The sequence below is a fragment of the Chionomys nivalis genome, chromosome 1 (assembly GCF_950005125.1).
Source record: "Chionomys nivalis chromosome 1, mChiNiv1.1, whole genome shotgun sequence".
NCBI classification, from domain to species: Eukaryota; Metazoa; Chordata; class Mammalia; order Rodentia; family Cricetidae; genus Chionomys; species Chionomys nivalis.
In genome coordinates, this window is record NC_080086.1 from 42,119,305 (window position 1) to 42,137,894 (window position 18,590).

At 42.7% G+C, this 18,590-nt stretch overlaps 1 protein-coding gene across 10 annotated transcripts in view; it reads right to left on the minus strand.

Annotated features, from left to right (window-relative positions):
- Positions 1 to 18,590, minus strand: part of Itpr1 (inositol 1,4,5-trisphosphate receptor type 1) — a 342,111-nt gene that overhangs the window by 142,826 nt on the left and 180,695 nt on the right. For 5 of the 10 annotated variants that reach the window (XM_057761465.1, XM_057761436.1, XM_057761456.1 and 2 more), the window contains 14 exons: positions 17,884 to 18,135; positions 17,252 to 17,393; positions 16,344 to 16,497; positions 15,145 to 15,332; positions 12,914 to 13,052; positions 12,255 to 12,309; positions 10,291 to 10,456; positions 9,990 to 10,160; positions 9,484 to 9,549; positions 8,743 to 8,880; positions 5,540 to 5,665; positions 3,452 to 3,652; positions 1,540 to 1,791; positions 133 to 258 (listed from right to left, as the gene is read on the minus strand). In XM_057761465.1, coding sequence (XP_057617448.1) covers positions 133 to 258; positions 1,540 to 1,791; positions 3,452 to 3,652; positions 5,540 to 5,665; positions 8,743 to 8,880; positions 9,484 to 9,549; positions 9,990 to 10,160; positions 10,291 to 10,456; positions 12,255 to 12,309; positions 12,914 to 13,052; positions 15,145 to 15,332; positions 16,344 to 16,497; positions 17,252 to 17,393; positions 17,884 to 18,135 — 2,176 coding nt within the window. Of the gene's footprint in view, positions 1 to 132; positions 259 to 1,539; positions 1,792 to 3,451; positions 3,653 to 5,539; positions 5,666 to 8,742; positions 8,881 to 9,483; positions 9,550 to 9,989; positions 10,161 to 10,290; positions 10,457 to 12,254; positions 12,310 to 12,913; positions 13,053 to 15,144; positions 15,333 to 16,316; positions 16,498 to 17,251; positions 17,394 to 17,883; positions 18,136 to 18,590 lie in introns of all 10 variants that reach the window. The other 5 variants (XM_057761425.1, XM_057761414.1, XM_057761447.1 and 2 more) reach the window with 1 other exon arrangement.

Genomic DNA, 18,590 nt, shown 5'->3' on the forward strand with positions numbered 1-18,590 from the left:
CAGCAGTCCTTTATAAGGTTAGAGAATAAATTTGAAAATAAATTAATTAGTTCTATACCTTGAGTTACAAAAATCACTTATAATACAAGGTGAAATAAGGAATTATTAAACACACACACACACAAGCCTCACCCTGCAGATGTCCACGAGGAAATTCTCAAACAATTTCCACATGTGATTGCTTGTGTAAATCTCCTTCATTTCCACCTCAGTGTCTACATAGCAGTGATTCAGGAAGTTAATGTAAGCGATTTTAACCTGCAGGAGGGAGAAAGCTTTTATAAAAATCCACTTGGTACCTGAGGAGTCCACAAGCTCCATCCCCCTCACAGTGAGGCTCAGTACGCAGTGTCACTCCACATCCCCTGCTAGCTTTTCTTTCTGTGGCCTTTTGATTTTCCAAATTTATAATCATAAAATTCAAAACCATAAGGCTTTAGGGAAAGAATGTTTTTATGGTCTCAAGATAAAATTTGGTGAAAAAAAATGCTGACCAAATGAGAGGTTCAAGCTCGACTGTGCTGTTCCTGTTTGTGAAGGCTTAAGTATCACACGGCTCGGGCTGGGAGGTGTTAATACATGACCTATGTCTGCACACACATGAATGTAAGTGTCTGCAGCAGCACTCTTTATAATGGCCATCATGTGGAAACAGCACAAGACTGTATCAGTGACAGCTGGAGAAACAAAATGGGGTATTTGGATATAAGGAAGTATCGCTTGGCAATAATCAAGTACCAATGCATGTAAAAGTTGCACGAGCTGTGAAAAACTATCTAAGTGCAATAATCCAGCCAGAGCAAGACATCCTGTGTGATTTCATTTATACCGAATGACCACAAGAGGCAGAGAAAAATAGGTGACTATTTAGGCTGAGGGAACTGGAAGGAAACGGAGAGGCTACACAGAAGGAAATGGAGAAAACAGGTGAAGAGATTTACTTCTGTGTTTGGCTGTTTGAGACAGAGTTTTACTGTGTATTTCTGCATGGCCTGCTATTTACCAAGTAGCCCAGGCTAGCCTCACATTCATGGCAATCCTCCTTCCCCCACCTCCTGAGTGCTGGGATAATTGGCATATACCACCATACCTGGTTTTAAAGGTCTCTTTCAGGAAGTGAAGTTATACACCATTTCTCTTATTTCTAATAATTACCAGTAGTTACCAAATTTTGTATCATGGTCACTCATTATTTCTTACTAAGAGTTTTTGCTTGAAAGAATTAACTTAAAGGTGAAGGGTATCTCAACCCACTGTTAGTCTCGGGGCACATCCTCTCTGAGCTGAATTTGTCCCACAGCCCTGAGGCTTTTATCCTATTCTCTGTGAGGAAGCAGAGACTCATTTGCTTCTTATTCTTTTCACACAAAATCAATACCCAGGAAAACACCAGTAGTGTGAAAAATTTTTGCACCATGAGCTATATAGGGTGTTAAAACCAAGGGCTTACCAGGCCAGCCACCACATCTCCTTCCAGCTATGGCCCCAGGTGCGGTACAGAGCCTGGGAGAAGGGTGCCCTTAGGGCCAAGCTGCTCACCTCGGGGATGCAGTCTTCATGAGTGACCACACGAACAATGTCATCAAGCGGGAGCAAGGAGTTGCACTTGATCTCTGTGTACACATTCTTGCCCTCTGTGCACACGGCCAAGAGCTCCACCAGATGGATGTGGTACATGAGAGGGCTGTTCTCATCCATCCGGTCACGCTCGGACCGCATCATCTGGATCAGAGTCTGGAAAGAGGCTCTGTCGTTGTAGAACACGAGGACATCCTCTCCAGAATTGACAAGCTACACAGGGAAAAGGGCTCATTGGTGTTCCAAGCTTTCAGGAGTGAGGCAGCCTTACAAAATTCTATGTGTAGAGTAAGAGAGACTTACTTTCCCAAGCAAGCCACGTATGTACCACTAAACTCATCTACGCCCCACTTGTTTCTAGATGGACCAAACAGCATTTCTTAACAGCATCATGTGAGTCCAAGGACACAGAAGTCATCAGGGTGATCATATAAATCTACTAGGGGAGACCAGGCTGTACACCAAAACACTCCATGGAACAGACTGCTAGCCTGCACTTTCGAGTTACTGTTTTCCTTGTTTAAACATTTCCATCTTTTAGTATAGTTTACAAGGCATCCTGATGCGAATCCATCCCATTTCTCATGTCTTTGATCATAAACTATTCACTTCTTAGATGTGTTCCTTTCAGCCCTCCAGTCATTCTAAGTATGGTGATGCATGATGATTTGTCTCCCAGAATGTATCTTCTAATAAATCTATGCTAATTTAATATACATCCATTTTATCACTATATGAAGTACAAAAGCTTTAAAAAAAAGGCTGGAACAGAAGTCAAAATAAACTCAGTCAATTCTATTCACTCCCTGCCAACATAGCTTCAACTCAGTAGGTACAGGATTTTATTTTTATTTTTTGGAACTACTAGGGACTGAGCCAAGGACCTCATGCATGCCATGGTCAAGCACTCGACCACTCTTCCCTTGACAGTCTACCTGCTCACTACCAACCAACTGTAATGAGCTCTAATCAAGGGTATAGATCCCAGGACAGATATTTTTGCTAGGTTATTTAACTTTGTTGTGCCTCAGTTTCTTCTCTAAGTAAAAATGGGGACAAAATATGACCCATGACTCAAGAGTTTTGCTGTACAGAATAAATAAGTCCTAACACAAAATTTTCTCAGAACAATATGCAGACTATTGTAGACTTCAAGGAGATGTTAGCTATTACTGTTATTACCTCTTTTAATCCATATAGTACATGAAAACGCTCATTTAACAGAAATGAGAAGTCTTGAGATATCAAGATAAGAGAGCCAGTAAACAACGCAGCAGACATTTGCACCCTAGGCTGAGTCAACTCTACTGCCCCTGGAGCCATAGGTGTAGACAGTACAATAAATCCAAACACGGGGTGAGTTTACTCAAATCCTGTGGGAGTTATCACCATGTTTGCAGGGTGGACCTTCCTAATCAAAGCCAATATTCATCACCACTTCCGCAAAGAAACAAATGAAACTCTGCCTCCATCCTGCTGACCAGATGCTCCTTGTGAAATATTAAGTCAAAACTGTTCAAGCTAATTAATTGGGTGAGTAATTAAATAAAAAAGTCATAATTCCTGGAGAGGAAGCTGTTCTGGCTTACTGCTTACGCTCACATTTAATCTCCACATAGATTGGTCTAGCATTCATCTTCCTTTTTTCTGTCTGAAGAGTCCAAGCCAAATTGCCTTACAAGTAATAGATTTACTGCTACCAAGAATCAATCAGACTCTCGCCTAAGTTACAAAATGTGAAACTACACACATGTACAAGTACACCCTTCCCTTCCATATGGCTCCTCAAGAGGGTGCCAAATCACACAGCTAGGACTAACTTAGCTTTCTACAGAACACCAGATGGAGGTAGATGGAAATACGTGGTTGTCACCTCAGCCATGACCATGTCTTGGCACTTTTTAATGAATTTCCCTTCTGCCTTGACAATTGTCTGGAGAAACTTGATGTACTGGACATTTCGACCGTGGGTCTCTATGCAGTGGACGAAATGCTGGACCACTCTCTCATTGATCTCACTGCACAGCTGGAAGTTGTTCATGAAGATGTGCTGCATGGTCACTGCCTCCAGGATCTGGGGAGAAACGAGGATTGTGCACAAGGGTGGGGTCAGAAAGAGCCCAGAGCAGGTTAAAACATGAGCTAACCAAGGCTACTAAAACCCAGAAGCACTTGTCCATGTGAGCATGCTTCTCACTCTTGTTTCACGCTATTCCGTTTGCTAGTAAACACCGTGTTTTTCCAAGATACTGTTAAACGGCTTCTGAAAAGGTGCTGTGTGTATTTTACAGTCCAGTCCAGCTGTTCTAGATTTATGAGTAGAAATGTTTTGTCTGCATGGATGCATGCACACTTCATGTGTGCCTGGTGAATGCCAAAGTCAGAAGATAGTGTCGGATCCTCTGGAACTGGAGTTATGAATGGCTGTGAGCCACCATGTGGGTTCTAGGAACTGAACCCTTGACCTCTGCAAGAGCAAGGCGTGCCCTAAGCACTGAGCTATGCCTTCTGCTCAATAGTTATTCTACACCCCTGTCAACAGTCTTTTTAATTTGAGTCCAATCTTATATGTCAATTTACATTTGTCTGATAACTCATAATAGTGTAAAGACCTTGTTTCATCAACTAGCTGTGTTCATCAAGTTTTAACCCATTTTTTTAAAGAAAGGCTCTCTTTCATTTCCCTACCTGACTTATTAAAAAATTAAGTGGCTTTTAAACATAAAGCAAAGAAAACCAGCCTACAAGTCACAATCCCAGAAAACCTAGACAACAATGAGGACTCTAAGAGAGACATACATGGATCTCATCTACATGGGAAGTAGGAAAAGATAGGATCTCCTGAGTGGATTGGGAGCATGGGTACCTTGGGAGAGGGTTGAAGGGGAGGGGGACAGGATGGGAGGGGAATAGAGAAAAATGTAGAGCTCAATAAAATTAACAAAAAATATATAAAAATACAATTAAAAGGATAAAGATGCTGGGTATCAATTCTTTGCTGAACATATGTAAAGCAAATGTCTTCTTCCACTCTGTGGCTTGATGGCATCTTGGGAATGGAAACTAATTTTAACGAGGTTCAATTAATTGATATTTTTCCTTATAAGTGTTCTTTGCACACTGTAACGTGGCTCACCACAGAGTCATGAAGACATCCCATGGTATGTTCTAGGAACTTTATTTTACGCATTTTATTCAGAGTTATTCATAGATACTGAGTTTTATGATTGATATAAGGTAGGTGCATCTATCTTTTGTCCCCCCTTTTTAACATAACAAAGAGCATACATAACCCTATTACCCAGAAATCCTTTCACAGAGAGCTCTAGTTGTTCTAAGTATGTGTATTTTCATATACAAAGATATATTTTGCAGTGTTATTTACAAACCCAAAAACTAGACAGCGACTAACTATTCACTAAAAAGGAAGTGAATTTTCACTTAGTTATTTTATTGAATGCCACTGAGCCATGGAAGACAGTGAGAAAAATACTTATCTATGGTTTACAAAGGCATCAGTGATGTGTTGAACAGAAAAAAAAGTGCAGTATGAAAAATAATGCATGAAATGTGAAGGCATCTTTAACAAAATGTGCTATATTCATGTACTGTATCGAGGAATATGTACTTCACAGACAAGCTATATAGAAATGTTTTGTGGGCATATTACATATTTAGCTAAGTACTAAGACGTCTCACTTTTGTATTAGTAATCGTGACACATTAATATTATTAGGAAAAGATAGAAATACACCTTCTTCGCCCTTACTACTTTCCTCCTTTATACCCATGGCATCCTAGGCTCACAATATGGGGTACTTATGTCCTGAGAGCTGGCCACAGTGCTCTCCTTTGGAATGAATGCTACATTCTAACAAGTCCCAGAACCCACGATATCTAAGGACAACTGGCTCCCCACAGTCCTCCCAATACAGGGTTACCCAGAGGCTTCCTAGCTCACCCCTGGGTTGAGAAACAGGTTTATGTGTTTATGCAGCAAGGCTTGATTCTGCTGGTTGCCTGCACAGAAATTCTGCAAGAATTCATGAGCCAGCCTCATTATCTCCTGCATCTTGGTGTCTTCAGCCTGTGTGGAAGGAGAAACAGGAAGCGCATTAATTGTAAGGCTTCTACTCCACGCTATTACCTTCTACCAAGGTGGCATCCAGAGGTGTGTGCCCAAGGCACTGTGGGTAGAGTGAGGTGCTTGTATGACGCCCTGAGAAGCAGCCAGGAACAGACAGATTCATGTGCCCTGTAACTGAAACCGAATTCTTTCCTACTGGTCACTAGCACAAACACAAAGATTTTGCATAGGAAAAGGCCATGGAGTCAAAGTTAATAGAAGGATCCCATTGTCTACTGTTGGCTGAATTTCTGAATCCCTACTTTGAACCCTGACTTTGGAGAACAGGTGCTGACTACAAAGAAGGACCCATTTCACTCCTGCTGCTAAGTCCTCAGCTTATCTGCTGACTTTTTAGAGTTCACCCATTGTCAAATACCTGGGAGGAGACGAAAAGTCCTCAGATGATAAATTAGGACAACTGCACCGGTTCATTCCCTTTGTCTGCAACCCTAGACATATCTGTAAATGAAGATTTAGCTTTCCCTTCTGAAAAAATGGGATAGTATCTGCCCTGATCATGCCACATGGTTGGTCATGTAACTCTTCCATAATTCAGACTCTGTGATTTTCCATTACCACCTTTACTGTTAGTAAAGAGTTAAATATTCTTACAAAACAGAAAACCTCCCAGTTCTCAATCACAAACATTTGAGGCAGTGAAAGGAGATTGAGACTTTCCAAAGTGGACGTCACCATTCACATCCTCCTGCCAACAGTCTGCTAATGCATCTCGTATCTATCACTTCCTCCTGGAGGCAGGAGACTGGCAGCAAGGATGAAGACCCTCACACTGTCTGCGACATGGACTTCCTAGCTGTGTGACCTGGAACAAGTTACTTCAATGTCTCCATTTTCTCATCCGTAAGTGGAGATAAAAGGAAGTACACACTGTACAGTCACGAGGAGGGTGAAATGAGAAAGTCCACATGGAGTGCTTAGGCAGGCACAGCAAAGTACAAGTCAGCTATGGCTTCTGGTTTGAACTGAGGTCAGAAAACTTAAAGAGCAAAGCAGAAAAATTTTCGGATTAGTGAGTCAAGAAATTAAACCCAAAACACTGTGGGTACTTATGTAACTATCTGGAAATGCGGCAGCTATTCTGAGCTGACATGCTAGGCACAAACAGGCAGTGGGTTGGAAGTGGTCCGTTCTTATAGCTTGTCAATTCTGGCCTAAAAAGTAACCCAAACCTGGGAGAAGACAGGACAAACCCATCAGGAACAAATGGCACAAGGATCAGGAGCAACTAGCTATGGTAATCTAACAAAACCACAAGAATAACAGGTTACTAATAACAAGTCTCTGTAGGTAGGAGTGGGTACTACGCCTACCTCTAATTTGGGGGCAAAGGTTTTAGATGTAAGACACTAGAGGACTCAGGAGAGAGGGACACTGCTGGTTGAGACTGGCAACCTTGAAAGTCCTGTTTTCTTTTCCTGCTTCCATTTTCTTCTACTAAAATGAAAAATCTGTTAAGCTCAAGGCAGTGAAGAGCTTCTGGGGTTTAAAGAGTATTTTCACAAGGTGGGCAGGCTTGGAAGACATTGTGTGACAAGATGTTACTTGCTGGGAATCTTTAGCATTCTCACAAACTGGGATGTCTGTGCTCTTTCCACAGTGAGTGAGCAAACACACACACACGGGGGGGTGGGGGGGTCCTGCCTTAGTGGCATCAACTCCAAATTAATCTGGCTGCACATACTTTAACATTGCCCTATGAATGTCTATCACTAAAGTCAAGGACCAAGCTATGGCCATCCAATCATCTCCCCATACTACACACTGGAAAAGTGTAGAAGGCATGCATATTTGTATTAACTCCAAGTTACCAAAAAGTCTGATGTCCCAGAAGGATGCACTTTGTGCTTTCTTTGTGGCTGGGAAAAGATATAACTCACCTGACTGATAAGTTCTCCCTGACTAAGATGGTAGCTTCTGTGTATGGCATTATCTAGAATGTCAAGTAGCAGACCCAGACTGCATAGGGGAGCAGAGCTGGCCCTATTCATACGGCTGTGTCACCCTGAACCTCCCTGGCCACAGTGTCCTCTGGACAGTAGGAGCTAAGCAGCACAAGAGGCTCAGCAAGGTGTTGGGCAACCTACAATCCCTCAGCAGTAGGCTCACTGCAGGAGATGATGCTTCACCAATGCATCTGCCTCTGGGGTTGTTATGGATGATCTAAGTACTCCAGAGTCACACACCAAACTTCCCTAGGCCTCGGTTTCATAATATGTCAAGTGGATAAACCACAAAGCCTCATTGTTATTGCAAGGTTTGAATGAATGCTTTCCCAAGAATCTTGCCTGTCTCCATAAATGTTGAGCAGTTAGCTAGCTTCCTGCCTGTTCTTACTGGGTTTTGTTAATAAAATCCAGACATATCTGGAAAGAGGGAATTTCACCTGAGGAATTACCACCATCAGATTGGTTTGTAGGCCACTCTGTGGGGCATTTTCTAGATAAATGATTGATGTGGGATAGTCCAGTCCACTGTAGGCAGTGCCATCCTTGGGCAGGGAGTATTAAAAAGCAAGTTGTATTAAAAAGCAAGTTGAGCAAGCCATGGCGAACAAGCCAGTAAGCAGCATCCCTTCATAGTCTGGCATCAGTTCCTGCCTCAAGGTTTCTGCCTTGAGTTCTTGCTTTGACTCCTCTCAGTGATGGACTGCGACCTGAGAGTTATAAGATGAAATAAACCCTTTCTTCCCCAACATGTTTTTGGTCATGGTGTTTAGCAAAGCAATAGACACCAAACTAAGACAGTGGTCTTCTAATGCACATACATACCTCTGGTATTGACCTAGTGGTGCCCATCTAGCAAGGGTTAGGCATGATAGAAGAATGGAATCTTCATTTCTTTATAGAATACCAACATTGGAGGTGCGGGGAAGTCTGTCTCGTATAAATTAGCTAGAACTGCTTTATGTCACAAGCTTATTTTGCTGTTCACCTACTATGTCCAATCCTGAAGTGTTGGAAGAGGAGAGTCAACCCACCCTGGGCAGCAGCAAACTGGGTGCAAGGCCCTCTCACCTTCTCATAGGGGATCTGCAGCAGTTCGAGCACCACGGCATGAGCGCCCATGTTCCTCAGCAGCCGCTGCTGCTGCTTCCTGCTCTTCCTCACTGAAGCGCTCTCTTGCACACACAGTTTGCTAAGTCGAATCAGAATCTGAGAGGAAGAAGTCAGTATCAGAAAGCAAACCTGGAACTGTAGTGTGGGGAGAACCCTGAAGGGGAGCATGTGACAATACATTAACAATGATTGCATGAAATCCAGTCAGTGTGAGAAAAGTGTGTCTTTCAGAATAAATAGCATATCTAGGTTTCAATAGCCAGTGAAGTGAGTTCATGGGTCACTTAAATAATCTGATCAGACAACAACTGCCAAGACTTAGGAAGGCTTTGCTGGGATAAAAACCACTATATGCAGAGACTTCTAAAGACAAGCATGGATATAAACTTAGTGACCATATGAATGAACCTTTGATCTGCTTCAAATGTGAGAATTATGTATTACCCATTGAAAAAACAAAACAAAACTTTGTCTATAAAAGGTGAGGGACTGAGAGCACTCAGTTAATTCACAGAGGAGCTGGGATTCAAACTCAGACCTGAGGCTAAAACCCAAGTGTTCACCCAAGGGTGCTGCTACTTTCTCCCTGGTCAAATTTTACACAAAGAAAAAGAGCTCAAGCAGTGTGCTTTCATCTTGTCTATGCTGATAAAGCTCCTTAGAGAACTGTCAGAATGAAGTGGACACGGGGCAGCTCACCTCCTTCACCACTCTGTAGTTGTAGCTGCTGGTGCTTTCATGCTTCTGTGGCTTGTTACTCCCCTCCTAGGGACCAGAAAGAACAAACATGCGGTCGGTGATTCTCATGGTCAACTTTTGGGTAAGTATCACCCTTTAAGAAAGTACACACATTCTGTACTGTCTTTCAACACTCAGGTGGCCCAAGACATTCACATATTCTTCAAGCTTTGGAAGGACACAGGAGGCCATGCCCTACTTACTGGGTCTCTGCGGAAAATGCAGTGCTACACTTGACTCAACTAGGCTCTTCTCTATGGTCCAGGGTTACCCAGAAATACATCTGAACTTCGATTTTGTAGCTAATTTCCTAGGAGAATAGTGGTTACCCTGGCTATGCAGCAAGCATCTCTTGGGAATAAGACCCACCCTATCATTTGTACTTATATTTAAGACTCGGAGAGGATGCTTCCTTGTTTGAAGATGCAGGAAAGCCACTTGGGAAACACAGCTTGGATTTTGCTCACCTCATTCTTCTTATGTTCATTTTCACCAGAGGCACCATCCATGGTCTCATCAGGACCCTGGCCTTTGTACACCCACAGCTCAGACTTTTCCACAATGGAACGCAGTTGGTCCAAGTCTTGCTTGATCTGTTTGTAGTTGTCCACATCTTGGCTGGTAACCAGCAGTTGAACCTTAATGAACACAATCCGTTAATTACACGAAACTTAAAATGTACACACACACACAAACACACACACAACCGTTTTACTACACATTACACCTCTTTTGATACCCAACAGCCATGTTGGTTACAGGAAGTACCTGTTTGAAGGCCTGAAGGACCTCCTGCCTTTGGCTGAAGTGCCGAAAGAGGAGCTGCAGGGCCCCAGACACCAGGGGTGGGTAGTCATGCATTGTCAAGTGGAGCAGAACACGGAGGAAGGTTCTACCACCATGATCATCCAAGTCCAATGGTGTGTTCTCCTCACTACAGGAACACAGAATTAGGGAGAAACCAAGTAAACCGCAGATTCAGGAACATGCATGTGAACCTTGATGGAGCAAACGCAGTTTAAACACTACTGTGTGCAACGGAACCTCAGAGTTCATCAACTTCTTAATGAGACAACTGTGCATTACCTTCAGCTATGCTGTGAGACAAGTAAGGGGTTTCAACAATACATTTTTAAACCAAAGTCCTTATGCTCCTAAGCTAACGGGACTGACGTTAGAGGACTCATGACACCTCACACAGTGTTCTTCCACTGTACTTCACCTGTGCTCCAAAATCTACGGCAGATGTGCGTCTTCCAAGTTTTTGTGTTTTGCTCACCATACGTTTTGATGATGGGCAATGTTAAGTGGCCACACAAGTGCTTAAACCACGACTCTGTTCTACATGGTCATTAGCATCTCCATGTATACTGCCACCAACTGGTTTGATCCCATGATTCCTGCTTCAAAGTGTTGGAACGAACCAATAAAAAACTCAGTCTGCTCCAAAGGAGATTCAGCCAACATATTTAACAGTGGTTACTTCAATATCTATGATAATTATTGTGCTACTTACATAAAGAAAATCAATAAATAGACACTGAATTGAACGGCAAATCACTTCACAAATGGTCATACTGGTCAATAGCTGTGTTAGCACCTATACTGTGTCTACAGATTCATGAATGACAAATGGTGAGACCTTCATGGCTGCAGGCTAGTAAGTACAGGGAGGACAAGACGTGGCAATATTGTAGTCGCACTGTGTACCTAAAAAGGCGTGATGGTTGCACTGCTGCTCAAGATGAGGTAAATGGCTGGAGAGCTGAGCTGTCATTTGATACTTAGTGTCATCACTGTCAACTGGATATCATATGATGCTTAGTGTCATCACTGTCAACTGGAAAAACTGCAAACAGATATGCCTCAAATTTCACGTTTTCTTATATGAAGCACTGAGGCAGACTGCTAACATTCACAGCTCCTATAAACTGGGCCTTTGCACTATGCACATCCTTATGTAGCCCTCTTTATTACTAACACTGGCCTTGGCCAATACAACAGTAAGCACAGTGCGAGCAGACGTGTAATTAGCACTTGCGTACTGTTGGCTTGTCTTCTTGGAACATTTGTTCTGGAAATCAGCCATTGTACTGTTAGAAGCACAAACTGGCCATGTGGAGCAAGGTTGAAACCTCAGCTCTAACATATTCTTTTGAAGGCACCAGAAATGAGTACAACAGGCAGGGTGTGCCATTCCCAGTTACTGTATTACTACAGTTGCATGGCAGACCTAACTGCTCATGAGCCCCAGTCAACCCAGAGAACTGTGAGAAATACTTGGTGTTCAAATTCTTGAGACTTTTGGAGATGCATGTTATTGAACAATAAGCAATCAAACCAAATCTGCTAATTGTAATTGCTTTGCATGTAGGGTATTTTTTCTTGTAGATATGTGAGCCCATTGTAATAATGATTTATGTTAAAACTAAGAGCTGTGATGATAAGAGGGGCTCACATTAGCAATAATTAAAGGACAAATTGTGGGGTTTTCTTTTATTTATTTATTTTGTTGTAATTGCTGCATAGCTTGGCCAAAGCTCAGGGATCTACTGTAGCATGCGTGTACCACCTAAATTCTATGACTCAGTAGCTTCAAACAGAGCAGTTCAAGAACCTGAACCTGAAGGCTAAATAGTGGTGTGCCCAAGAAATAACCCCGTGAGACTTATAGAAGGGCTGCCTGCCACACTCTAGAACTACCATGACATAGTCAATGAAAGCACACTTGCCTTCCTCCAAAGATGCCTTCTGCTTGTTCTTCAATGTGTTCAAAGTCGAGAGCACCTGAAAGGTGAGAGAACGGAAGGTGAGATACAACAGGGCCCGAAAACCTGCTTCTCACGGACTGACGCTAACGCACTTCAATAGCCATGCTCACGGGCGGCCCTCAAATCTGCCAGAATCAGGACCTACAAGGCTAGCCCAGACAACCCTCACACCTGTCATTTTTTGTTGCTAAAGAAGAGTAATGGTCTCAATCCAAAGAAGGCTTAGGCTGTCTGGGAATCACATCTACCCACTGGCTCTTAGCCTTCTCCATTATTTTATGGCTGAGCACAACTTCAAATATAGAACAAAAGTTACCAATGGACAACTGAGTTCTTTGGAAATATTTTTGGGATTCCGTTGGTTTTGGGTTGCTTTACAGGTAATCCCAACACTATAAACCTCAGCTATCTTCAGTTCCTAAAGACATAAGGTCTACCTCCCAGAAGCAATGTTTTCTTTTTTCTTTCCCAGTATGCTCATAATGGAAGAGTCCTTAAAACACAGCAATCCTCAAGAGTAGTCACATTTTACTTTTTCTGGAAGACATTGTTTTGAGCCTCAAGTGCTATTACACCCAGGTCCCACCCTATGGATGAATCCCCAGGCTGGCATCACTAACCTGGAACATTACTTGGCCCTTCTTGGTTGCTGTTTCCGGAGGATGTTTCTGATGACTGGGAATTGCTTTCATCAAACTCCCGCTTAAATATACACAGGAGGCAGGAGATCCTATAATCCAGCCTCACATTCAAAATAAACTAAAGATTCAAATAGAAATGGAAACACTTGGTTACATTAACATACCATCTTTAACACTTTGCCAAGCCGCTGCATTCTGGCAGGGCCTGGTATCAGCAGCATCAATTACCTTAGGCACTGAGTCAAATATTTGTCTTGGGTTTCAACAGTCATTTTAACAACCACAGACTTCTGAGGGGCACACGAGTCTGCCCATGAGGCACCTTAGCTTCCAGTGCAGTCTCTGGCATCCTGAAGATGAATTAAACACCTGGAATGCTACACCACTCAAGTCTCTATCCTCTCTAAAACAGGACTCTATTTCAGCAAAGACTCAAAGTCAATTCTGGGTCTAACCTAAGAAGTTGGCTGCTGTGAACTGAAAAGAACCGACAGAAATTTTGCCTTTACTTCTAAGAATTTGCTTCATTTGTATTTACAACCACTTTCGATCATCTCCTCTGATTTAGGTAGAGCCCCTGGGCTCTCATTTTGTTAACTTCCTATATTCCCTATCCCTCTACTGCTGCAGACACGTTCCAAAGGATTATTGTTAAGACCCAGAAGAAAAGTCAGCCAGCTGCACCATTTAAGCATCCTACCGACATCCTTCCTTCCCCTTTCTCCTAGCTTCTGCTTAGTCCTCTGGGTGACCTTACCCAATTTCAGGCTGTCACCAGTACCAGATGGAGACAGATGTTTGACCTGTCTCCAAGCTATTAGTCCATGTTCCCAAGTGACCGTTGTACATCCTGTTTGGTATCTTTCCAGAACCTCAAATTCAGTATTATACAAAACCAACTATAATCATTGCTTCTAGGTGTCAACTTGGATTTATTTAAAGGACACCCAGATGGCTGGCAGGAGGCTGGGAAAACACACAGAAAGGTGGGGAGATGGGCAGCAAGCAACTATTAGTGAGGAAGGAAAGGTTCCTTTTGTTTTTAATATTTTTCAGTTGTAGGAATACAGCAATTTATAGAGCACATGGAAACAATCAAGTTAGGGGAGAAGAGATGAATAATGTTAGGAGCAAGACAGCTCCTTGTGTGTGGAGGAAAGAAGTCTAGGCTTGTTCTCGGTGTGAGACTCTTGGCCTCATTACATCCCTAAACTCCCAACAGCTTGTGCAGCTCTCTTTCTGCTCTATGTATATGATTTTTAATGCTCAAAGAAGTAGCTTAGTGGGAAGACTCACATTAGCTCTGCCCATGCTCCTGCTGCATCTGTGTCTGATCAAGCCACCCTAATTACAGTGGCCTTCTCTCACAACTCCATTAAAAACCATTATCTTTGCTCCCTGCCTATGGTGTTCTCCAGAACAGCTGATCCTTCTTCTTTAAAATAATTAATTTTTATTATAAATGTATTGGTTTTTCACCCACATGCTTGTCTATGCAGCACTTGCATGCCTGGTACTCATGGAGGCCTGAAGACAGTCACCAACTTCCTGGAACGGGAGTCACAGATGGGTGTGAGCCACCATAAAGGGGCTGGGAATCAAATCCAGGTCTTCTAGAAAACATCCAAGTGGCTTTAACCATTGTCATCTCTCCAGTTGCCAGCTGGACTGTCTTTACGTGTAAATAACTAAGCATTGATTTTTAGATGATATGTGCCTATGCTCCCTGTTCAAATAGAGCTCTTTAGGACGAGAACTTTAATAGATTTTGTTCATTGCTTCCTTCCAAGTGCTAAAAGGGAGATGGAGCTGGTATCAACAAACATTCATGGATAGGTAGGTGGATGAAAAGAGCAGAACACTTATGGGGACGAGGAGGAGGAGGAAGAGGAGGAGGAGGAGGGAGGAAGAGGAAGGCTTTGCAATGCTAACAGAACTTTTGAGAAGCACAGTGAGAGAACAGCAAAGGCAATGGCTTGGACAGAGAAAGGGAGACCAGCTGGGATGTAAAGCTAAGGTACACGAAGGAAGCTCCGAGATGGCAGAATAGACAAAGTCATGACGGGAAGGGGTAGAAGATGACAACCAAGAATTAAAAGGAGTCAATTCTAAAGTGATACAGAGGGATGAGCTAAACTGCTGGCCCCTATCAGAGCAGAGAGGAAATATTGAGCAGGGACCCTATCAGTATCTTGTTCTCTGCACCACACCTGCAGGATTTCAATGATCTTCAGCTTGGTGTCCATGACCATGATGTCCTCCTTCTCTGGCTCTGCCTGCTTCACGTTTCCTTCAGGGGCAGTAGCCATGGGTGTCATGGGCAAAAAGCCTCCTCCGCGAAGCACCACCTGGGTCATGAGCTCCCCAACTCCGTGGATAGATCGCATGACATTACTGCCTATAAAGGGCAAAGACAGACAGATCATGGTCGTGACATTCTCAAAGACAGCTTGCAGCATCTGATTAGAAGTATGGCTTTTTTGAGACAAATTATTTAACACATCCCTGTTCTGATACACTCTCTCGACTCATGGAACCCAAGAGGTTAATACGCATTACCAATTTAAGGCTTCTGGGAGAAATGGGAAGAACAGGGGTTTGACATTTCCAAAGGGGCATGTTTGTTTATTAATTACCCCACCAAATTTTACTCAGCACCAATGATGTGTGCTTGTTATTGTGCACAAAACAAGAATATAAGTTAGCAGGGTACAAACACTACTGCTTTTAACAAAAACTGCTTGGTCTTGAATTACCTCACTTCTGAGACTCAGTCTCCTGAGCCTATAAAAAGGGCTCTATGACAGAATTCAATGCTATAAAATATGCAAAACAGCATCACACAGGACTTGACAAAGAGGGAGAATCAAGTCAAATACCTTTTCCATTCTAGCTGTAGGAAACCAGCTAAATATATGATACGTGGTAGTTATTCTATGTATATTTTGACCCCAAAATACAGGAAAAATAAACAGATAAACATGGATTTGCCTATTCACAACGTGAAAAGAAATACCAAGGTACACGTGTGCACTTTACTCCATCATATAGGAGTACCATCATCAAGTGTCTCAATAGCATCGAGACCAGACAGTAGGACTTAGGCTTCAGAGGGTTAAACATTCAAAGCACAGGGTCACTTTCAAATTATTCAATAAGACACATGGAAAGACTCAAGCAGATGCAAAGCAAAGAGTAAATTGCCGAGGATGACTGGAATGGCCAGCAGTGATGGCACTGGAGTCAATGGAACCCTTGCACATTTTATTTCTACTGATATGCTTGCAATGTTGCGACTGTACAAGGACAGGATGTCACATGATGAGGCACGGCATGAGTGATGAGGAGGGCATCTCTCAGTACAGACACTTCAGATACTCACTCTTCAGCTTCTCCTCATCATTGTTACCTTTATTCTCTTCTCCTTTCGCCATCTTGCTAATGGGGAAGATGGAGGTCACATGGACACAGTCTAATATTGCCAAGAGGATCTTGGTTAGTCGGAGAAGGTCAGAAAAATTGTAGAAACCAAAGTATATGAGATTCCTGGCTAAGTTCACAACCTGTTGCATTCGAAAGAAGAAGAAGAAATGGGTGTTCAGTGGCCTTTGTCCTCTGGTTCCACGCGATGCTGATTAGCCAATCACAACATATCATGCCCTTCTTTATGGTTAGAGAAGGCATACATCTAGTTCTCTGCTTCTGATTAAATTGCATTTTGTTTCACAAGAAAGAAAACTAAGAAATGAAAATTTGCAAAACCGGCCGGTGGTGGCAATGCACGCCTTTAATCCCAGCACTTAGGAGGCAAAGGCAGGCAGATCTCTGTGAGTTCTAGGCCAGCCTGGGCTACAAGAGCTAGTTCCAGGACAAGTTCCAAAGCTACAGAGAAACCCTGTCTCGAAAAAAACCAAACAAACAAACAAAAAAATCAAAGAAACACTACTCATCTGCTTTGCTGACTAGTTCAGAAAAAAAATGGGCTTAATCAATTGGCATCCTGACTTGCCAAGGGCATACCACATCATAACCAGTAAGAGCACAGATAATGATGCTGTGGTTCTCTGGAACATAATCTCTAAAGGATGATAGTAGTCTGGGAAATAGTTTAATGCAAAGGCAACAGGGTTTATGTTCCTCAGACGATCTATCTACCTGACTGGCAACTGTTCTGTTTTGTTTGGAGTAAATCTGACCCAAATTCCGTTTGTGTTTCAAAACTACAGCACTGTGATACAGTCACTGAGGATTAAGATAGTTTCTCCTTACTCCACAGAAAAATGACCACTGTTAACAAAACTTTTTACCATGCCTTACCTCAAATGTAAGCTTGTTTTTCTCCTTATCAGAGAAGGGGAATCTTTGACAAACCACATCTCTTAAATACTCCTCCACAAATTCCATCGTTTGAGCGAACCTCTCCTTAATTTCATCTTTGGATGCCCCGCTGCTGTCGTAGCTGAGAGGAGAAGAGAGAGAGAAGGAAGGAGAATGGCAAGCTCTTCCCAGCCAGGCACTTTCAGGCTGCTCAGCCTCCGAAGACAGCATCCCCCGCCCAGGGCTCGACTTACACTCCCTTCCTTAACACAGATGCTTACATAGATAGCCACGCATCATGTTTACTGTCTGTCTGTCCCCACTATCGCAGAGGTACTTTTCTAGATTCTGCACTAATATTTCAGACTCGGCACATCATACACTCTCAGATATTTGCAGAAGGAAAGGACTAAATAAGAGATAGAAAAACAGCGCTGGCATCTTACTTTCTCAAGAAATTCAACAATATTTGCTAGTTACACAGTTCTATTTAAAATGTGAAAGAAAGAAGTTCTTTCTCCTGTGATGTCACTAGGTCACACATGTGCTTTATCTGCTAGGACACAGAACAGTAGAATCACAGGATTTGTAAGTGATACACGATCTCTACAGAAAGCTGGACCCAGGCTTACTCATTAATGGCGATCTCGGAGGGAATTTCTGACCACAGACGGGCGTATTTCACGGGGGTCACTTGTTCCTGGGGATCTCGGTCCACATGCATGTGAAGCATCAGGCGGCAAAAGGACGCCCTGAGGTCGTATGGTAGGTTCTCATCAGACATACAGCGCAGAATAAGATCAACATCCAGCTGGCCAGAGATCTCATTGATAGCCAGGTACTGGCGGTCCAGACACATCCTTGCAAAGAGGTTAAGCTGATACCTGAGAAAAATCAACAGAAGGCTCGTGCTTCAGAGATCAGTCAATACGAGGGGAGACAGAAAGCAGGTGGCCTCAGATTTCATAGGAGTGACAGACAGCTACCTGAACTTACATATCAACATCCCTAAATGACTGTTGTATACCCAATTTTAGATTATATATTAGGGAGATGGAGGAAAAGTTCAAGGTCTGCCAGAGCCAGCAACCCATAGTCACACATCAGTTTAGCTGTGCTAAAACAATCATTTCATCATGTGATTCCATTTGTAATTTTATCTTATAAAATAAATAGGGAAAAATGACTAGGCCTGAAATGATTATCTTTCTGCCCTCTAAATCTCTCTCTGTTCTCCCCTGTATTTTATACAGACATCAAAGACCATTCAGGAAATGTCAAAGACACTGTTCATATAAGTGTAATTAAAATTCTATAATATCAGGGCTGGAGAGATGGC